A 23,530-nucleotide genomic window follows, 5' to 3' on the forward strand; every position below is an offset into this window, starting at 1 on the left:
CATGAAGTGACCAAATTACGGTGTTTGCCAGGATGATTCTGGCCCTTGGGCCTCATGTTTGACAGTCCTGTGGTAAAATATGTTTAGAATGAAGATGTTAAAGGTTGGATAACAACAACTGGTTATTATTATTTCAATCATTAATCATTACTAAAATCTCTACATTTCTACCAGTAGTCTTTTTAGCCTTGAGTCACAGCAGAATGGCAACAGTAATAATAACCAAGCTAAGCTGAACTTTGAATAGTACACTATTATTGCATATTTCATACAGGCAGCAAATACTAAAGGACCTCTTTAGGTCTAGCACTACTCGGCTTAAAACAATTTAAAGAAAATCATAAGCACTTTTCTCTGTGCTGAGTTAGTAACTGTATAAATCACTGCAATAAACACTGTAAATGTGGTGACAAGAAACATCCTCTGTGGGAGGATATGAGCTGCGTTCGGTGCAGCATTTTCACATTTTTCCTGTCTGAACCTACAAAAGTTAGGTAGATGATATGCAGGGCAACAGCTAGAGAGAACTTTAAAAAAAAGTTCATTGTAGCCCCAAATAGAGGATAAGTATGTAAGTTCAGCAGAGTGGGAGTGGATAACTAAACTCAGCTGCATGCTGGGTAAAGCAGACGGGGGTAAGAGCGGGTAAATCTGATGTGTCAGATTAGGCTGTGCATGCCAGCACGGGTTTCATGCTATGTCGACACAACAAGGGACACCCTGCCTGCTTTCACGGATGTCAGAGCAGTAATAACACTAATGGACATCATGACAGACTCATCCTCTTGTGGAAAAACAGAAGTTTGAAGAGAGGCCAGGTGCTGTGTCTTGTTTGCAGAGATGAACAAGAGGGCAGAGCAGAAACTACTGTGGCATACTGATGCTGGTACAAGGCGGATGCTGTCCTCTTAAATCTGTCCTCTTACCTCCTGCTATCATAACACTGCTCTTTACTTGCTCCCCCACACTACTACACTCGTGTGATATCACAAGGACATATAAACATAAAGGTGATGTTTTATGAGCATCTCAGTTCTAAGCTTTATACTGTGTGTCACACAGACTGTTCAATCAAGATGGAAAAAAGAAGAAGCAGCAAGACCGACCGCTTTAGTAAAGTCAAAACTAAGATTTTGCATTTTTGTATGTTATAGAACATCTGTTCACTAGATATTATGAAGCACGTTGGTTTGGTACATCTAGAATAAAAGACTGATTAGAAGCAAGTCATGCATCTTGGCATTGCCTTCAAGCCTTCATTTTAAATTCCTTATTTACATAAAAGGGGAGACAGCAACAATTTTCATTTCTATGGTCTGAAGGACTCGCATTCATGAAATCAAAAGACAGATCTGATTTTTAAAAATGATTTTACATTTTGATGTCGCCCAAAATGAGATTCTTCAAAGCCCACAAGTTATAGTACAACTGCTACAACACAAACACTGCAAAACATTACAGCTTCATTAACTGCTCAGTGCAGAGCGCCAACACATCGACATCTGTGGCTCGTTCCACCACAGCACTAAACTAATGCCATGCTAATTCACATGAATAAGTTAACCAAGTGAAACAATAACTACACCTTCATATATCATTTCTGTGATAAAGAGCAGAGATGCCTTGTAAACTTCAACTGTGTATAAGTCAGTGTGACACTACGGCTGGCTCATATATTTCCTGTTTGGGCTGTTAGCTGGTTCTTTGAGGGCAAAACCAGGACAACCCTCATCTTCTTACTATTACAGAACTATCTCCTGTAGTTAGCCACATATTACAAAGCAAACTTTTCCCATCTGACTGCTCCTGCCACTGATGATGTAGCTGATATAAGAACTGACAAAGACTTAGAGTGAATGATCAGCGATCTTAAAACATTTAGTTAGATTAGCTAAAGTGTAAGTGCAGTAACGACCCTGTTTCTGTCCTTTTCATGGTCAACATTAAACCCTTGTTTCTTCTGGTTAACTCAAGCAATGTCCATTAATAAGTCTCTAAAGTCATTTGTTGCAGGAGAAATTGGGGTTGTGTCAGAAAATGCAATGCAAATGCAAATTCCCACTACTGAGCCATAACGACTCAACAACATGGTCTTAAAGTGGAATCTAGATACATGACATAATAGCAGCACTAGCTAACATTTAACTGTCACTTTCCCTAGATGTAATCCTTGTTGTTTATTTGATTCTTAGTGTTATTTATGGTTTATTTTGATTTTCATTCATTGCTGAGCCTTTAGCTCTTCTCAACTCGTAGATCTAGTTCATGTTTTACATTTGTGGAGTCCCTTCTGTGGTTCCACCTTCTGTTACGTTCATGCATGTTCTATGGATCCTTGTTCCAGTGTGGTTGTTATTCGTCTGCTGCTTTGCTTTGCTAGGCCTTCCCCTCTTGTGTTTTGCATTTAGTTCTACTGCCTCATTGACTTCACCTGCAGGATTATACACCCCTGATTAGCCTTCTGTGTATTGTCCGTCTCTGCTTTTCTTTGTCATCTGTAATCCTACCCTGTCTGTTTCCCTCTGTCTTATCAAGTGGATGTTGTTGCCCTGCAATTCAGTTTACTGCATCTTTTGTTATTGGAATTCGGCATTCTGCATCCTCTCACTGGACATCTACGCCGATCTGCCCCGATCGGGATTATGAAATGGTCATGTAATGACAGACGGAAAAGCTGAATATATAGCACACATATGTACACACAGCACAGCTAAATGTCACCTCCCAGAGAGACAGATAAGCAGGAGACAGGAGCTGCCAATGGAACAGAAGTATAAAGTAGTCACATATGCGTCAGGGTCTCCACAAGTACTCTGTAAATTTGCTGCCAGCTTTTCGGTATTCAAGTCTGGAGGAGGGAAGGAAAAAACTCTAAATAGATAGTCGGAACGACGGAATGTTGCCTGGCAACAGAAAAACTCATTTAGAAGTGAAAAGTAACTACACCCTACGGTATCAAACATTCTTACCCCCCTGAGATAAAATCAATGCCTTTGACCAAGACTTCGATCCTGCTTGAGAATCTCGAATTACTGTGTTTACAATGAAATAAATTCCTGCTGTGGTTTTTTCCCCCCCCCCTTTTAAAGAGAGAAAGGGCAGATTTAAGGACTTTATATGATAGAAGCCTCAGGCAATGCCGTTTTTTTCTCCCAGCAATTCGCATAGTTATTAGAAGCAACATTTAAACACAGTGCTTTGAAAGCATCTGGCACTTGGTGTCTATCAGGTATTTCCTGGAAAAGAAGGTTTTTCAGCACTACCTACTCAGGTGAAACAAAAAAAATTATCATAATGAGCTACCCTTAGTCATCACATTAAAGAAGAACATCAACCTGGGCTCTGATTTAGCCTGCAGTCCACTTGAATTAAGAGAAAGGACAGCAGTGGTACATGCTGGCAACAAAACAAGGTCAAAATGTTCCACAAAGTCAGCCCACACTGGACCACAGTGGGGCTGAAGAGGCTTCTCTCTTGATGCCTTGTTTAAACACTCTCAAAACTACGGGACCGGATCATGAATAAAACATCGCATGCAATTCAAGAATGCCCATGCAAGACCTTCACAACGTCTCCTTTGTCATAATTAAAAGCATATAACATGCATATTGCATAATATGCGAGCACAACATACTAAGACTTGTTAATAATTCACTGTGTAGTTTCTGATTAATTAATCAGGCCGGCCTCGGCACTCTCACTTTTTGTCACCGTATGCATAGATGGGCCAACCGCCACCAAGGGCCATGCTACTTTCAGGAAACCTAAACAAACATTGAATGATTGTGATCACTGTTCACACCCTTGAATTCACATCAGACTGTTTTAGCATTTTGTGCATTTTAATGTATCACACTGCTATAAATGAGTAAAGCTCATGACCTGGCTAATATCTGCTGCAGATTTGAGGTATGATCACGAAACCCAGCGTGAAACATAACTTCACAGCTGTATCTTAAAGATGTAGTTTTTATACATAAGCAAGGAGCTGAATACATTTGGCATCAACAGAGGTCATGGACAATATAAAGAGACCGCTTGCATGGTTTTAGTTGCAGGCGGAACACAGGATACTTTAAAATCCCCTAAACCATTTGATGCCAGAGAAACACCACATCTCCCACCTACCCCATGCTGTAGGTGATTCAGTGCCATTAATCAGCAGCACACATGAAATCTGTGTACTCTGGTTCAAAGTTTCAGCTCTGTTGCACCTATAATCATGCACAACAGTGGCTTCAGAGTACACTCCTTCACCTTTGAGTACACCTGTTTTTACTGCAACAAGGTAAGAATTAAAATCAGTGAATATAATCAAACATTAGGCTTTTAAGGAGCTCTTAAGTTACACTTTAGAGATACTCTTAAAGCTTTTAATTGCCTTTCTAATAACCAGTGTAGTGCTGTGTGCATATCTTGACAGACTGTAGGATTAAAAGTGACTACCCACCCCTACTGCTCTCTTAGTACTTTGATAATGCTCAATGTCCACAGGGGAACTATCCTACTATTAATGCCAGGGTACGCTTGAAACAAGCTACCCTGACAATTATCAGACCTGTTTTCTGACCTCATCTGCAGGAAAAGTTTTCATAGCTCTTCAAAGGGTGCAAACTTTAGGATAACTTTTCCTCAAAGGCATTCATGGGCTCGTGCTCATTTACGCTTCCAGAAATAACAGGCAAAGCATGTTGCTTTACTCGCTTCAGAAAATTCCCAAAACTGTGAAGGTGCTGAACCTCAGAAGTAAATCAGTTTACAGTTTATATCCTATAAAAGTACATATTTTGAACCTTCCTATGGAAAATATTTGTGAATTCCCTGCTGTAGAGAAACTATTTCACCCCTGGACTGTTTGAGCCCTGAAAAACAAACCAAAAAGAAAAAAAAGATTTGGGGGTCTGATAATAATGTCTCTTTGATGTCATCACTCTGCCTCCTCTGTGCCTCAACATTAGCAGAAGGGAGGAGGAAGCTGACATGAACAGGGAACACTTAGGCTGTAAGCGTGGGCTGGTCCCTGACAAATCAGCTGTTTAAAGGCTGTCATAAGCAGAGAGCGTGTATGTGTGTTACATCTTCTGTTTTACTTAGTTAAACAGCTGGACAGTCTCACCTAAAGCATATGCAGATGCAAGAGTGGGCAGTGGGGGTCTCACATTAGCTCAATAACAGGACTGAAGAGACACAGAATGAAAACAAAGACTGATCAGGTCCAAACTAGCACCGACTTTGGGTGTTGACACTAAAGGTGAAGATACCATGAACAATATTAAAATCTCTAATTAATGTTTGCCATAATCAACGATCTTTTGAAGACACCAAAAGACCTACTGCATTAGCTTTGCCTACTTTGACAGACTTTGAGTCAGAGTTATGCAACTTAAATGTAACAAGACTCCAGGATGTAATTACAGTCTTTATTTTGTTTATTCCTGGCCTCATCAATCCTACGTTTCCTTGGGACCTTGTTAGAACAAAGACGCAAAGGTAGGACTTACATGTAAAAGCTTTAGAGTAATTAATTTAGTGAAGTAAGAGGCATTCATCAAGTAACCTTCTGTTATTCACTGTACAGTGAATCTTTAAAGTGATTATGCCAGAGAGTAATGACCCACCTGCAGCCTGACATTGGACAGGAAAAAGCCAGTGATCACATTTAAATGAGACAAAAAAAAAACAAAACCCACATGATTTATGTGAGGCAGATGAAAGTTACATAAGTGGTCCAATCAGGGTGCTAGTTTAACTGCCCAAAAAGCCAGGCACATACTTGCACATGCAGGGTTAGCGGTTACATGATAGAAGTATGTATCAAAAACTCCTCCATAAGTTTCCCAGCAAACATAAATCCATAGCATAGCTGATGTTCTTTGACAACTTCAGAAACGTGTCTCTCTGAACTGTCAGTCACGTGTGTGCATTTATGTGCGCTCCTGTTAACAGGCATGAAACAGAGAGTAGGAGCCATGTAATACAGTTAGTAAGGGGTGTGTATTCACCCATTTCCTCTGTTACCTGATATTCACTGACAGCTGCTGTGTTTCATCCCTAACACAGCGAACCACAGCAGAGCGCATATTCGCGGTGCAGATAAAGCGCTTTTGAAGGTCTTTCTCCTTCTCTCTCCCTTGCAACACACCAAGTACCCTATTCCTAACATTAACATTTCTCCATCATTAGCTGGATATAATCGTGTGAGGCTCTGTGTGTGTATGTATCAAAGTCCGCTTTGGATTTGCAAAGTGTGTCTGTGATGATGGAACCCTTGAATGAGACTAAAAGCACAACAGACAATAGGAAAAACAGATGGACTGGCAGCGTTTGTGAATGCGCGTTTCAATCAAGTCCTGGCATTGTAAACAGACAGGAGACAAATTAAAGGACAAACTACAATACGCTGTCTTAGGGTAAGGTGCCTCCACGCGCATCCAAAACAGCTTTAATACACCTTGACATTGATTTTTCAGGCCTCTGGGACTTGTCTGGAGGGCAAAGCATCTGTCTGCTAAATGCAAGGTGGTCTATTCAGTGCCCTATGGATAGGAGCACTGTTATGCTAGAAAATATCATTCCCATCAGAATAGAAATGTTTCATTAGAGTATTAAAGTTCTAAACGTGAACTATAAAGGCCAAAATGCCCCCATCAGCATAAAGGCCCAAGGATCTCCTCACTGTAGGAATGAAGTTCAGGTCTTTTTCTACCATGCATGTGGCTTATGACATTTAATCCCTCCATAGCCAATTGTTCTGGGAAAACAACTGTTTTTTAATAAAGTAAAACTGCATATTCTGATAGCATTGAGTTAGGGTAATCACCAATAATGACACATGACTCAGAGGGGTAAATTATTATATGTTATCCCCAAGAAATGACACTGCAAAACATTTACATAATATTTACAGCTTCCTATAAGCCAGATGCTCTGACCACAGGACAGACAGCTACTTCACCTCACACCATATTAGGAGATTAAGCCCAATGTTTCTGCTAGCTAGTTGGATACTGATACATTTTATATGTACACATATTAAGCTCTTATCTATTAATTTGTTCTTTTTTTCCATTAACCATAAATAAATAAGGTTTAAATGCTGATTATTGCTACACATGTACCTATGAGGGGGTTAGACATAAGGCACATGACTTTTTATAGTAAGTCATGTGCCTTATGACAACTTCATGTAGAAAACTGTGCTACAGCTAAGCAAGCACATGATTGTACAGTCACACCAATCTCTGTTCAATATATGATTCATTTTATGATATATTTAACTTCAACTAGAACAAAATCCAGAAGGTACACATCTTTTTTCAGCTTACAGTATATTTTCTTATTTCAATTTGGAACTATTCAATCCAGGGTGTGAGTTTGAGTAAACGCGCTGATATACTCCATTCCTGTTTTCAAAAGCAGCCCTGCTCTGTACTTCACCTGAGGTCATCACTGATACAAAAACTACAAAGTACTCCCAGGGAGCCAGAAACAAACGCTCACTGGACTGAAATAACAGGGAAACTCAACACGGCAGGCCTGCTGCTTACTGATACAACCAGGTACACAGGAACAAATACACAATAAATACACAACTAAATGCCATATACAAACTATGCACTTACTTTCACACACACATACACACGCACACATTTTGTTGTTTCTCTGCTTTGCTTGTACACAGAGACACAAACACCAACAACCACTTAATATTTATCATATTTTGAAGCGGTTCATCCCTCCGCCTGCTGTTGCATTTGATTTTAGTCAAGACCAAAGATTTTGAACTCTGTTTCCTCTCCCAACCTTTGTGCCTGGAACACCGGATTTTAGCATAAATGGTCAAATCAAATGAAATTTACAGACATAACAGAGGTCAAACAAAATGTAACTAATATGAAACAACTACATTTAATGCAAGCAAAAGGTCAAAGACTTTCAGATTTTGAATAAAAACAGAATATTATATATGCAAATCATTTAAACTGCATAACTGATTCAAAATAATCCAACAGCAACATAGAAAATGCTGGATTTGTGACTAAATAAAGGCTCATTTTAAATCAACAATGCAGGAAAACACTTTTTTTTTTTTTTAAACTGGGCTGGGCACACGGTAATACGGGAATGAAGCCGTCTTGCATTCGTTGTTTTGCTTCATGATACACTTCTTTTAATGGGTAAGAAGTCTGGACTGCAGCCAGGCCAGTTTAGCACCTGCACTCTTTCACTGCTGTTGGAACACATTTAGAAACTAGGTTTGGCATTTCCTAAAAAATTCTGCCTAGACTGCAGTATATGTTGCTCCAAAAACTTCGGTGTTCATAAAATCTTCACACATATGAGAGTTACCGCACCGAGTCCAGTAACACCCTCCCTGGCGTTTGTGTGCTGAATGAGCCATTTCCTCTTTAGCCTAAAGGACTATGCTTTCACAATTTCTAGAAGTATTTTAACATTAGCGCGGTAACAGAGTGAGAAAGATCTGCTCTGACACAACTTTTTGGTTGCTGGTGTCAAATTCAAAATAATAAAATGGGGATAAAATCCAAGCATTGGAGTTTTGTAGTGTGTGAACCACTAATTCGTCTCTATGTCGATTCACAGTTGTTGAAAGAGAAACAAAAGCATTTCTACTCATGTGCTGCTTCCAATTAAATATAGGTAATAAACAATATGTAAGTCATTGCATTCTGTTTTTCTTAACATCTACCATCCGAACTTTTTTGGAAGCATGTGTTTCTCTTCGAGAAGAAAGTGGTGTCCCTGCTTTAAAACGTGCTCAGAGTGTAACAAAGCCTGGACTACTTTTTCTGTCATGATGGACGACTTTCAGGAGATGGTAAAAACCAATACTTCACACAGACTGCACTGTAATGGGCTTTCAAAGAGCTTTCCAGAACACGATGACACCAACTGTCAAGGCCTTTGATAGACACGTGCACTTCCACATGATACCACATCACAATGTGAGACAGACACACACACACTGATGGCCTCCTGCTTCTTCTTACATATGCAGTGCCTCCAAACACAGCGTTCGGTCCGCTTTCTATCCATGAAAGTGCGCCGTCTTTGAAGGTGGGAAGTCACACCGCATCGTTTTGGCTGTGGCAGCACTAAATCCAACCAGCCACAGAATTGAGGTCAGAGCCAAATTATCCCCCAAAGGTTGTAGGCAGACAGTGGAGAACAGGATGAAGAAGAGTAAGGGAATGGTGCGATGAGGAGAAAGGTGGGGGCTCTCCAACCAGACAAAAAGGACACAAGCTTTGAGAACCCAGGCAAGCAGATGAAACCAGTAAAAGAGGAGGAGTGATAAACTGATGTGGTTGTTAAGGTTGCCTTTTTCCCCTCTACAGAGCTTACCATCTTAAAAGGCTCCAATCAGTTTTTACAGTCTGATATAAAAATTTATGAACATTATGCAAGGAAAGACCTCTTTTATGGGGTTTAATGCACAATATATTGAAATATATTTCAGTAGGAGTGCTTCCTATAATCAAATGAATTCGTTTGGGATTTTATTTGGATCGAACCTCCAAGAAACTTTCTCTGAAACAAAAAATACACATTTGTTTAAGAGGCCAAGAGCACACTGCCTGTATTTCTTAACAGCAGCCGATCCACATCATACTGGATCATACTGCACTGACCACATCACACTTGTCTGTCACCTTTTCATATGACAGACAAACACAGATTTCTGGATTTATAGTAAATATGCACTTTAATTGTTTATGATAAACAGCTGTTATTATTTGTACAGTTTTTATTGTCTTCTTCATTTTGGTTTAAGAATATTTTGGAGGGAGAAATGTCATGCTTCTGATATTTTTATATGCTTACACTTTAGCTCAGTTCAATTCACAAATTTTGAAGATTCATATTGACAGACATGTTTAGAGTTCAGTTTTTCTGGTTTGTGTTTTTTGCTTGCGATTCATTTGTTGCACGTTTCTCTGTGATTCTGCTGTGATGTGTTTCTGTAACAGGTTGTGTTGGGTTCTTCTGCGGCTCTGCTATAATTGATTTTTTTGGTTGTTGCTTGGTATTATTTGTGTGTCTGTTTGCAGGATTATTGAAAAAGTTATGGACAGATGTGAACAACAGTTTTATCAGAGGCAACTTAGCAACGATTAACAAAGTGAAACTGGACATTTCAGCTACCAAACAGCTTAGCAGGGACACACAATTCATCATTGCTGAAGTGGGTAAGTGAGAGACAGAGCGAGGGTTGAGGTGGCTGACAGTGAGACAAAGACACACATTATATTTACTATCAGCTCACCTTGTTCCCTATGGCTTTCTTGGGTGGGAAGTTGAAGGTGTCCACCTGAGGAAACTGTGATCTCAGATGATTGTGGAGCTCCCTGAATTCAGTGTAACGCCTGTACACATTCCACTCATTGTCCAGGATGCGGATATACACCTGAAGACATGCAGACACATCACCATGGTTGTCATCAGTATCAACACAAAGATAAGTTAGACTAGCATGTCCTGATTTTCAAAAGTTCGATATACAGCTTAGGACCTCCATCTATAATTAAATCTAATTTCAGTTACAACACTATAATATGTAACCTAATTTCGATATTCTTGAAAATGTCAAACACACCAACGACCCGCTGTTATGCAACAGCCATTCTGCAGTTCACATATTGGTCATCAGGCTCTGACGGTGCTTCACAATAACCCTTGTAAATGTGTATTTTCACTTACATATTGCAGCACATAACAGAAAGAGTCTATAGACGTAGCTGTACAGTCACCATTTCTATGCGCCATTAGCTGCTTTATTCAGACTCACGAGAGATAGAGGGAGCAGAAAGAAAAGAAAAGATGAGCCTATTACAAGAAAGAGGGGGAGTCGGCTTCCATTTTCACAGCAGAAAACGACTGCACAGAGACAAAAGAGAGAGCAGAACAGCTTTTGAAAATTCAATTTTAAAGTGGCCTGCCACAAAAAATACAGCTTTGATTCAAGTATATGAAAACAGAAACTGATTTAAAAATCCACCAAATGAACTTCAGCATAGCCCCCCCACTGCCAAGCAAATCAACAAACGCCCAAACTGTGGTTCAATAATGAACCGCGTCCCTTTCAAACCCACAGAATACTGAATGTGTCCATAATGGAAATCACGCTTTTATGTATAAAAGCTGTGATGGAGTACGTTAAAATGATAATGAACACTGAGGCAACCTTAAAAATGGAGAAACCCCGAGTAGAAACATCCACGCTGCAATGTTGTGCAAAAGTCTTGAGCCACCTCACATTTTCAAGTATTCTTCATATTTTCCTAAGAAAACTGGAAATGGGTTCAGTTTGTCATTGAAACGTGGAAAAACATACACAGAAGTAACAGCTTATCATGCAAAAACAGAGTTTGAATAATTTGAACACATTTATTTCTTTAACTAGTCTTCAGGAAGAGTTCTCCAGACTTCTTGGAGGACATTCAAAGCTACTTTGGATGTTGGCTGCCTTGTGTTCTGTTCTGTTGCGATGACTGTAGAAATGGAAACAAATTGTATTTTTGCAAGATGCTGCTAGTAACAAAAGACTAAAGATATCATTTAAAACTGTTTGTCTGTCACGTCTAGACAACACTGAATTATCCTTTGAGTTAGGTGCTATTTTTATGCTTAAATGATTTATAGGTCAGTGTTAAGTGGCTTAACTTTGAAAGACCTTCAGAAAATCAGGAGAACTACTGTTCATGACCACCACAGACTCCTTCAGAGCAGATATAAAGAAACGAAAACATTTTGCAGAGTACTATACATTGATGGTTATCTTTAATGTAAACTTTGTATTTACATAACTCAGCTTCCTAACTCTAGGTCTGTGATTAGCAGACTGATTTACAGCTACAGGAAATCTTTCTACATTTTGTTCATGTCGGCCTCAAAGGTGGTTTGACAGACAAAGGAGGGAGCAGATGATGACAGAATTTTTTTACTTTGAGGCAACATTTGCTTTACACCACTGAACTTTTGTCAGCATGGATGCTACCGTGCAGTCTAGACTACATAACAAACATAAGAAAATGTGGCACTTTTGACAGCCATTAAGAGCAAACCAGCAGCTGAAGCTCTCCAGAATGTTTCATGGTGAATATCTCAGCAACAGTAATAGGCAGGTCTAGACAGGGTTAAAGTTATAAAGGTAAACTTTAACTAAAACCGCACGATTGTTTAAAAATAGCATTTAATTCATTACAAAATATATAAATGATAAATATCACACTATGACTCCATCTCCTTCACTTTGTTAATTGATTTCATCTACAACACAATCACTGACTAGTGTGATAATATGCTTACAAAAAATATGAATTTAATACATTGTATCCCCAATAAAAACTAGTTGGTCAAGGTTCTGTTTAAGCAGCTTGTTGTGTGGAGAGCAGCCGTGCACAAGCAACGACCTAAATCTGGTAAGTGACAGTGGTTCATGACAAGATGGAAGAAGACAAGGCCACTAATGGACCGAAGACCTGTCATCTCAGCACTTCACATCTGACCTACAGAAGCACATTTAAGTTTCCACCAACTTCGCTTTTGCAAGTTCAGAGAAGCACTGCCCCGATACAGTACGGTCTAATTGTGTGTGTGCGTTGATCAAAGTGGATGATGGAGACTCAGCTGACAAAACTGGGGCATGATGACGTCCTTATTCAAGACACATTAAAGCTGCTTTGACGTTGTACAGGTCTTTTTTTTTTACGGTAGATATTCTGACAGCTGATGGGAAAAACAGGTGTAATTAATCGCACATCAACAACAACAACAACTACTCTGCATTAGATGAGCTAGCTTCTAGTACCTGCTCACTGTCACTACTTTTGCTGACATAATGTGTTCAAGTATAGAAGTTCAAGTACGTATTGATTCTAACACATTATACATGTTGGAAAATGAGTGAAGAATACAAACGACTTAAACTGTGCTTTGAGCACACCCAACATATCGGGTGTCCTAGCCCAGCTTTCTCAGCATGACCGCTTTCCTTACACAATAACCTCATAAATATTAGAGGTGGGGAACTAATACAACTAACAGGGCTGAGCATGTAACCCATATCATGCGAGATGATTGCAGGCCCTACTTTCTCTCCCACTCTTCCTGTCCACTTTCAAACGGTGAAATATAAGATAATCTTCTAACCACATGCAATATTTTAGTTTCACATGCTTAATTAGCTTGCAGTTTTCTCCTCCTAGGACTGGTGTGAAAGTCTAATGAGGTTTTAGGTCATATTTTTGCAGAAATACAGACATTCTCAAACTTTTTCACCAACTGTATTGTCACGTCTGAACCACAACAGCTGCATTAGCAACAATAAGATGATAGAATCTGTGCAGTTTCTCAGCCATCACATGCTCCTTACATATGGCTGTGTGAAGCTTAATCCACTTTACAGCGTCTCATTGGCATACTTATTTATGGCAACGCATTAGCCTTTGCACACAGCTACCAGCTCCTTTCCCTTGACAGGTCACAAATCTCTCTCATTATCTCCAACAAAGATCTTGGCACCATCTAAATTGTATCCCTAATGTTTGAGCACTGGTGGTTTGATATCTCCAATAAAACCAGTTTTCAAACAGTGACGTGGCCTTTAATGATGATTCAGATAGACCTTGTGGAAGAGAGTTGATGGGTTTGCGCTGTTCCTGAAAGCTTAACTGTGATGGACGCAGTCCTATTGTCAGTATTTGAATGGCTTAAAAGAATATCTGAGAAAACATAATAATACGCTTAATAAAAATACGCCCTCAGCGGGTCAACACAAAAAGGAAAGAAAAAGCATTTGGCTGCAAAAGCATAAGAAAGACTTTTTTGTTAGTACTAAAATTCATTCGGTGTGCTGAATATACCAACAAAATTAACTCAGTTACCTCAGTATTAAACTCCCAGCTTTGAGCTTCTGGCTTGAGAAACAGGCTAAAAAGTGCGAGCATTATTCATAATTCTTAACACAACCATAACTTCACATCTTTGCGTACTCTCACTGGTGCAGGTAGAGAAAGTTCCCTGTTTATGCCTGGAATTCCCACTTTTTGGGAACTATATGCACTTGATACAAAGAGCTTGTTCTGGGAACACATTTTTCTCTGGACAGATGCTAATTTTTTAGAAATTATTATTCGTACACAAATATATTAGCATTTTTTTTCAAGTTTGCTGCCATTATCCTGTGTACTTTAAGGTTGTGTTTAATTCACATAAATAACTTGTGTTACTTATTTATCTAATTTTCAAATCAAGAGCAGTTCGTCTACAGAAAGTGTGAACACTGCTGATGGTTAACGGTTTTCTCACAGCTGTTTAGACTCTTTTTAACATTCACCACAAGCGTGGTCACTGCTAAACAACTTTCACTATGCTTATATAGTGAATCTTGCTGTGCACTGTATTTTTCCAGAACATTTGTATGTCAAAAGGCTGCTATGTGCTTCCATTTATTCATTAGCATCCCCTTTAACAGACACCTCAGTGACTGAAAGCTGGTCTGAGGTCCCCATAAGTCCACATATCCACAAAAACGTATTCAAAGTTTCTTACAACGTAAATTATCTAGAACATCCAAACAGCACACAGTGACAGAACCATTTCCGCAGTTTATCCAGAGTAGCTGACAGCCGAACATCTTCCTGTGAAAACGAGCCCTTGTATACTATGAAAACCCTTCGGAAACAAAGATCTGAAACAAAGTCTGTGAACAGATAATTGCAGCTATTTCTTTCCTTGACATTTAACTGGATCTTTAGCCTGAGGGTATTCCAACAAGCAGGTTGAAATGGGAGTAACTGTGAGCACAGCTAAGAAATGCAGAAAGTGCGGATGATAATTGATGTATTTCTCCATCTTATATCTTCCAGCACCACAGGAGACCCACAGAGAAAGCCCTGTTGCTCAATTTCCAGTTTTAATAATATGCAACTACAGGGCACAGAGAAAAGATGGCTAATTATGGCTTTCATTCAATGTCTGACATCATGAATATCACTGTTTTTTGGAGGCAGCTTAAGCAGCTCACACTTAAGCTCTGAAAGATGGACATAGCCACCCTGACATCACTCGTAGGATAAGTCTCAAAGTGAAGCCTTGAGCTGGTGGTTGTGGTCATCTTGGTGTACTAAGACCAGATGTGATGGGCTAAGAACAGGTGGATCTGACAGTAGAGGTGACATGTACAAAATGAACATGCTATCATTACATACTCATAAACTTAACACTAGTACTTGAGGTCATATACCCAACTAAGACAGCGTTTGCTAAGGTCGTACATCAAAGGTGCCAAACTTTTAAAGTCTGTTTTTCCAATAAAACACTTTAAAAAGAGGTTTAAGGCATTTCTGCATCCTTTTCACATTTCAGACCCAGAACCTCCATCGATCTGTAATAACGTGGTCTCTGCAAACATACAATTTACAATAGCTTTGAGCAAAAACAGATGTAACAAAGACGTTTTAATTAAAAAACAAGTACCTGCAAGCTACACGGTTACTGTATGAATTAATGATAAATTTACAAAATAAACAACTAAAGAGGAAACAAATCTTTTGAAGCCTCAGAAAGACACAACAGACACCTGACTGTCATGAAATATTTGTGGATGTATGTTTGTTGAGAAGGGGAGAATAAGAGGTTTGCTCAAACCAAAGGAAAAGCAGCAGAGTTTCATATTATCACCAGTCTCTTGCAGGCCTAACCAGCTGCCCAATTAGGCAGAAAATAGAATCCATTTGGAGGCTTTAGAAGGAGAAGAGCACCGAAGGACCATGGAGAAAAGAGGACTAATGTGCCCTTCCCCCATCTAGGTTAGCAATATAATCTGGTCTCTTCGGCCCAGACTAAAAGTCCAGACTATTGGGTGGACTGGCATTCATGGTCCCCAGAGGATGGCTTGTAATGTTTTTCTTGATTCCTTGACCCAGAGGTATCAAAGATAAGCCTCGGGGGTCATACTCAGCCAGACAAAGACTCCAACCCCGTCCACACTGCTCTCCTTCATGTTTTCCAACATAAGGTCAAAGCAGGCTGTATCTGGCCCACGATGTAAAATGATTTTGACATCCTGCCCTAATCTTTCCATCTGAAATAATTATGAGGTTCGCACATCTTTGGTTTTGTGCGAAATATCTCAATAATATACTCTATTGACTACTAAACAAAAGGATGTTTGTATCACCTTCATAAGTTAAAATGACAAGATGAACTCAAAGCACCACCTCCCAAAGGTAGCTGGTAAAATTTGGTCTATCAACAGAGGCCAATGAAAGTTTCTACGAATGGAGACGGGTCTCTCCACTATATGAACGCATAAACTTGCAGAAAGTTCATATTTCTATTATGTTTTCCACATCCTTTTCCAGGACGGTTGGTCTCATTTAATCGCGCTCTGTCACTGTGATTAGTTTCTTTCAATTTTTTAAAAGACACGTAATTATAAAGTAAGCACAACTAACCGTTCTTGAGCCAGTTTTAATTCAGTTAAAATTTGAAAACAGGTTAATCGGAAATGAAAACTCATAAGTAATGACAATTTAAACAGCCATAATTCAAAAAACAAAGAGATCATATAATAAGACAGAACCATTTATGAATCTGTGTTACTTATTTATCTAAAAAAGGATCAAAGAAGAAGCAAAAACAAACAGAAGGTAGTGAATGGCTGATTATTGTCTTTGAATGCAGCAAAGGCGTTTGTTTTGGAGCGCTGGCATCCTGCAGAATTAGACGCTGAAATAACAAATCAGACGAGGAAGAGATAAGGAGGAGGTGAAGGGGAGGTAGATGAATGTTGGTGAAGGATTAGAGAGGAGGAGGAGGAGGAACTAAAGATGTTCAGGACAAGGGGCAACTACATTTAGACAACTACGAAAACAAAAATCAAGAAACAAGGAAACAGACGCAGGATCATGGAAAAAAATGGTGACGATTAAGAGAGGACGGAGGTGTGTGGATGAAAAATAAACTATGCATCTCTTTGATGAGTGTGTTTGCTTTTAACCTGTTTAGACCAGATGTGACATGTTTGTATTAAACGATCCGATCACACAATCAAATGGGGAAATTAAGGGTTGACTGAATGATTGATGAATGACCCGGAAAGCAATGGGTGGTGAGAAAATTAATAAGAGATTTTATTTACCTGTTTTTTTTAAACTAGTTTTGTTGATTTGGGTTTCATTTAAACATGGACATTTCATTGATGGAAAAAAATGCATGAATTACTGCCAAACAAGCCAACGCTCTCCTCACCTTTAGCACCCAGTTGTTCTGGGTGCAAATCAATCCAGAATGCTTAATGTGAGTCAGCAAACACTGCAGAGGATGCTACAGTGTAGAAAGCTGCTATCTCAAAGACCAACAGCCTGCTGTGTACACTTTATATTCATTTGCATGGATTAACTGATGAAGCAAAGCACCTTTGCTGCCTCAGTGAGAAAAGTCAACAGGAGATAACTTGAAAAACGGGAAGGAGCTCGTATATATTTGCAACTGACAGAAAGATTGAGGGGAATCAAGTTTTCATCATACAATATTGAAAATATTCCTAGAATTCTTATTTGCGGTGCACACATCAATAAGCCACTATTGTGTTGCTCCCATTAGCTGGTAATATGTGACAAAGCCAGTGTTTCATGTAGGATTCTTCTCATTAAAATATAATAACTGAAACTAAAGGCGCCTGCACAGGGAAGCTTTTCCACCGATTTTACCAAGTACCCGAGCTTCTCTTGCATCTCTGTTTGAAGCAACTCTGGAAAAGGAAAAAGGGGGTTTATATTAAACAGTTCTGTTTTCTATTTATCTGTCACATCACTCGACAAATCAAAGACGCAAACACATTTCCATCTGCTACAGAGCATATTGATGCTTTAGGAAAACTAAATTACCTAAGCTAAAACTTGTTGGATTGCAGCATCTGCAACCTAATCAAACTGCATGTGGAGCCCACGCAAACACGGGGAGAACATACAAAGTCCATACAGAACTAGTCAGATGGTGGAGTTGAACTCAGGACTTTCTTGTAGTGAGGCAAGAGTACCAACCACTGTTCCACCGTGCTTTTGATGACTAAAACATAAAAGTCGCCATCTTTTTTTCTACTAACAGTTGCTCCAAACACTTTACAAATCATCTTAGTTTCCTTAACATCAAATGCAAAATTTCTGTTGCATTTTCATGAGAAACAGGGAGCACAGAAGCTAGTGGTACAGTTCCCTGATCAAATGTTTGCATTTAACCCTACTGCACAAGCAGATTACTTGGGATTGAATCACTTCCAACTCATCCTGCCACGAGTCTCGTTTATATTCGCTGACCAAAGTCGCCATACATTACATCAGTTTTTGTGCTCGTACATTCGTTTTTATTTAGTTATCGTCGTGTTTCTGTCAGGAAACAAAGGTTGTTGACAAAAAGTATGACGAAACTTACACTGATGGCACAAAGCAGCTTAAAAAGTTATAGACTTTTAACTCAGAATAGCCACCTCAAGCAACACATGAAAGCAGGGAGAGTGAATCAAACGAGGTAAAGCTGTGGGTCCTAAAACAAAAAGAACGAGTTCAAAGGTTTATAAAGCCTTCATAAAGCACAGAGCTGACAAGGGCAATGACCGGCGACCATTCTCTCTATTTATCATCAGGAACAACCCCTTTCACAAGTGGTCCTGTGATCTATTATTCATATAGAAAATTGGATCGTAGCAGCTTGAAAACAGCATGAGCCAAGATTTAAAGAGGCCTAATCATCTGTGACAAAAGCAGTAACCTCAGAGCTGAAAAATAAAGGCACAACACAAGAACCAAAAACTGCAGTTTCCAGTATCCAAAAAAAGTCAACCCTGATTAAACTCTTCAAACGGATATCTGCATGAGGAAGGCCACACAGTCTGTGTTCTTTGGTACTTTCTTCTGATCTGGGTTAAAAAACAAACAGTAAATATGCTATAATGTGTAATTAGGTACAGGAGCTTTGCTTCCATTCTGGTTTCCACCTGGAGACCACATGTAGTATTGAGTTTTATTAATAACTCAGGATTATCAGGACAAAAGCTGCGACCAAAAACTAGCAGAGAAAAAAGCATAAGTGTAACATATACAAAGACAACATAAGCAGGACTTTTATGAATACAGTTTTTACATGTTGAGATGATATCAGTCCACTAATTAGAGCAGATTAAATCCATTGCTGAATATGAGCAAGGTCTAATTCTGTGCTCTCGCTGGTATTACCTTTCATCCTGGAAGTGGAAAATAAACCTCCTGGTTTTGTGTTACAGTGGGTGGACAGCTACATTAATTGACTTCAACAGTAAATTGCATCATAGCACAAACTTTTGCCTAGTAACATATGCAAGACAGGCAGAGTCAAATCATCTCATCCTTCATTCGTATGTATTAAAGGATACTCTGCATTCTTCTTCTTTATCTATACAGTCTGACATGTCCTGTACTTATGGATGCGCCTTGCTAGCTAAGCTAAAACTGCACAAACAAAACTGAAACAAAACATTCAAAATGAAATCAAAACGGATAACACGAAAAGCAAGTAATAACACATGACAATGCCTCAGTGTGGTCTGTAATAAGGTGGTAAAACTCTTGCTATCATCATAAACGTAACCTAAGACTCGTAAGGCCTATAGGAATTATTCCACCATGTTTTCCAGTCCGAATTGATCTATTACTAACACAGAACAGCCATCGACAAGTCAGACGTGGAGCTTTTTAATCACCAGAGCAATCAGCTAAAGTTCTTTCTCGAAAACCGGCAGGTGGTAACCAGATATGAGCACTCAACATCGAAGTTGGAAACTACCCAGGAGAAACTGAGTGACGCCACAGCAGGAGGAAAATGGGACACGCCGCAGCTATTATCGCCATCTTTTTATCACAATTGCTTCCCTTACGCTGTTGTCTTCATCTCCCACTTCCTTCACCTGTCAGCGCTCTCCCTCCCACTCTTCGTATTTGTGTGTCCCACACCACCACTCCTCACTCACACACATACACTCGCATGAACAAATGAGTCACTGACAGTTTGTGAGAAAGGGTTTTCAGCATAGTAAGGAAGTCAGAGATCAAGTGATTGAAGGATAGGCCACGCAGTGGATGATGCAGTGCAAATTAGAGCTGAATGAGACAAAAAAAAGAGGGGAGGGGAAAGAGGAGTATCAGAAAAATGGAGCCAAGAGGGAGCGGCAGAAAACTGGAGACACAAATAAATGTGTAAATATAAATTGAGGTTATCAGGGGAGAAGAAAGCAGGGAGATGAGGCAGTCTGACAAATTATGTTCCAGCTCAGAGATCTAATCAGATATCTGGAGGCTAAAGCAGAGATTACCACATTCCCTTCTGACTCCTTCCACCAAACGACGTCACCATCCAAATCCTTCCATCAGTCCAACCTCCCCATCACCCTCAGGGAGAAAGTTCCCAGCCCCCCACATCCCATTTCCACCTGCAAAGACACACTTTGAAGTGTTTATTGGCGGGTAGGTCACTGATCAAGTGCCGCAGCAGGGCTTAGCCCATACTGCTGGGTGCCTTTCAAGAGCTCAGTGTTGCTTTGCTATGTTTATAAGGGTTAAATCCAGAAACAGGTGCTGTGCAAGCCAAACAGTAAGAGGTGTATGATAAGATAAAAATTCAGCCTATTCTGAACTGCCTTCATAAAGCAGTGTGTGGATTGATCTTTGCAAATAAAAGTGCAACAATATCTTTGTGAGATACAATATCTTTTGTTTGGACAGTTTTAGCAAGGAGGAAACTCCATCCTATAGTTTCTCCTGCAAATGACGCTACCCACAGGCACAGCTAGAGGTAAATCTCCTTCATGGGGGCTTGCAGTTATGATAAATAACGTTTAGTGCAGATAAAACTGAATCGAATAAAACTGCAAGTTGAGAAAATTAATCATCCTAATTCGTTACACCAGAAACCTTTTGCCTTTCCCATCTAAAGATATTTGTACAGGCTCTAGTTGAGGCGAACTGGTAATTCCAGTTTTACTCTTTTCCAATGCATTATGCAGGTGTTGCATTTTCTGTTCTCCCCCTCAAGTCAGAAGGTCACAGCCTCATCCCTACTCCTGCCAATGCCCGTGTCCTTCCACAGAAATGCATTTTATTTAAGTACTATTGAATGAGACACTGAAGCTCAACCTCCCCACTGTGAAATGCTCTGGATAAGAGCACTAACTTAAGTGCCAAAAATGGAAATGTAATGTAAATTACACTGATGCTGAAATTGATGAGGTGCCTGTGCTGCAGTGTACAGCAGCAAAAGCAGCCTCTGCGTCTTCCCGAGGGTGTTTAATCTATGACTGATGGATGTAAGACGAAGACAACGATTGTAATTATCATCATCATCTTTGTAAAACATTCATCATTACCATCATCAACATAACCGTTATCTCGCTCTTTCACCAACCAGCCATTATCATAACCATAATCACTCACGTGCACATCCATACAGAGTCCAATACGTGTGTGTGTGTGTGTGACAATACACACACACACAAAAAAATCCTGCAAGCTCATGATCAGCGATATTCATGTGTATTTAAATGCAACACCAACAAACATGCACAGCTATCTGCACATGCTGAAAGATCACATTAATACATATGGATGTACTATCTCATCTGCACAGGGAAAGCAGTCCAGCAATGCAGATTAAGCCTCCGGCTAATCAGAGCTGCTCACGTGGAGCAGGTCTGGATGTAGGGCATGCCGGCTCAGTAGCCATGAGTCTTCCTAGCTATATCCAGTGGATAACACAGAAATTAAAGGTGTTAACACGGTTCCCAGTTTGCATGTCTCTGGGGGATAGCAGTCCACTGAAGGCAGCTGTGCACACATCTGAAAGAGTTTCAAGGACGTATCAAAGATTCACAGATGCGCTGATTTATATAGTTTATATACATTAAAGTCTTTGAGAGAAGCAAGTTAAACAAGGTTTATGTAACTGCTATTTCTGTAATTGAGACTCTGCTTGAACAGGCTTGAAGACGAGCATACGCAAAGTAGATAATAACAAATATAATTAATGAACTTTAATGAACTGCAGTAAAATTAATGGACTTAATGATAATTACATATTACATTTAGAGATGCATCCCTTGTAATCAGATTAACAGTCGATGTGGTCAGTTAACTAACAACCGTAATCTGTAATTTATCACCATCAACAGTATTTTCTGGGATCATTTTTAAGCATTTTCTGGCCTTTGTTACAGTTTAAAGTGGACTTGAAAGCTGAGAGAGAGCAGGGGGAAGACACAGGGCTGGAGCAGATGGCAGCATGGAAACGGTATCATCACTTTAACTTAGCTTTGAGTGCACAACAAAGCAGGTAAGGTTATATTTACTTACCGATGTTTTGAGTGTCTAGCATTGTTGTGTCTGCATTATCGTTGCTGTTTATCTGCTGACATTTGAGATCTGTTTTATTAGTTCCAGTTGCCATAAATGGCAAAGCAAGCTTCGTAGCTCAAGCAGTTTTAACTAGCTATGGTCTGTTTAAAAACTTCTCAGGAAAAGAAGCCTGTAAATTTAACTGCAAAACAGCTTTTCAACCCAGGAGAGTGGAGCAGCAATGACCAGTGGACCCAACCCGAGCCTCCCTGTTACCCAACTAATAGGAAAAAAAAAAAGAAAAAGAAAAAAGAGCAACACTATTTCTCATTTCTTATGGTGTGTACAGTCTACACCTCATCTCCATCACACCCTCTTCTTATTATCTTGAGCTCAAGAAATACACAAGACCTCTGAAGCAGGCAGAACCTTCTGCTGAATAAAATTACCTCTGATGGCTTAGAGTGCATACGCGCGCACACACACACACGCACACACACACTCGCACAGCCCCGCTGCTTGCAAAAAATATATTTCATTCATAATTTAATGCTGTTTTGTGGAAAAAGAGCAACCGTGTGAGGGACAGAGGAAAGAAGAGAACAGTAGATGTTTCCAGTCAGATTAGCATAACTGAGTTTTCAGCACTGCAATTATAGGTGCAGCATTTGGCTGATCAAAGAGACGTGCTCCTCTTGTATGTGCAGATACTGTATATCTATTGAATCTATATGCGAAACGGCTAACGCGGACTGGAGACACCAGCTCTCAACTCCAGCATTTTCCATTGGACTCACTTCAAACTACAGGATGCTACATTTGTTCTTGATGCCTGGATTGTGTTTGAGTTTATGGATGGACGCACAGATGTAGGCATCTGTGCATCTACTTTGCAGTTTTGTCAGTTTGCCGTCCCCCCTGTTCATGTTATCTTTGTCTCATCTGGGAAGTTGTATGAGTTTAAAATTATGATGCATTAGTATCAAATTGCTGTGGAGGTGGGAAGATCCCAAGCATTTTGTCCTGGACTTTGTCAGCAGCACTAGAATCAATGAATAGAAAATTAATAGGTGAAAGACGATTAAACCAGTAAAGGAGAAAAATAGTAATTGGAGGAAAAGTAAAACAGCAAGACTGATGAAAAG

The 23,530-nt window shown here is 39.6% G+C and overlaps 1 protein-coding gene across 2 annotated transcripts in view; it reads right to left on the reverse strand.

Annotated features, from left to right (window-relative positions):
* Positions 1-23,530, reverse strand: part of LOC102201365 (sorting nexin-29-like) — a 68,314-nt gene that overhangs the window by 13,840 nt on the left and 30,944 nt on the right. For both annotated transcript variants that reach the window (XM_005721759.1, XM_005721758.1), the window contains one exon: positions 10,289-10,429. In XM_005721759.1, the coding sequence (XP_005721816.1) occupies positions 10,289-10,429 (141 nt within the window). The remainder of the gene's footprint in view (positions 1-10,288; positions 10,430-23,530) is intronic.

Source organism: Pundamilia nyererei, unplaced genomic scaffold, assembly GCF_000239375.1.
Source record: "Pundamilia nyererei isolate P.nyererei 1_Seehausen unplaced genomic scaffold, PunNye1.0 scaffold00005, whole genome shotgun sequence".
Lineage (NCBI taxonomy): Eukaryota > Metazoa > Chordata > Actinopteri > Cichliformes > Cichlidae > Pundamilia > Pundamilia nyererei.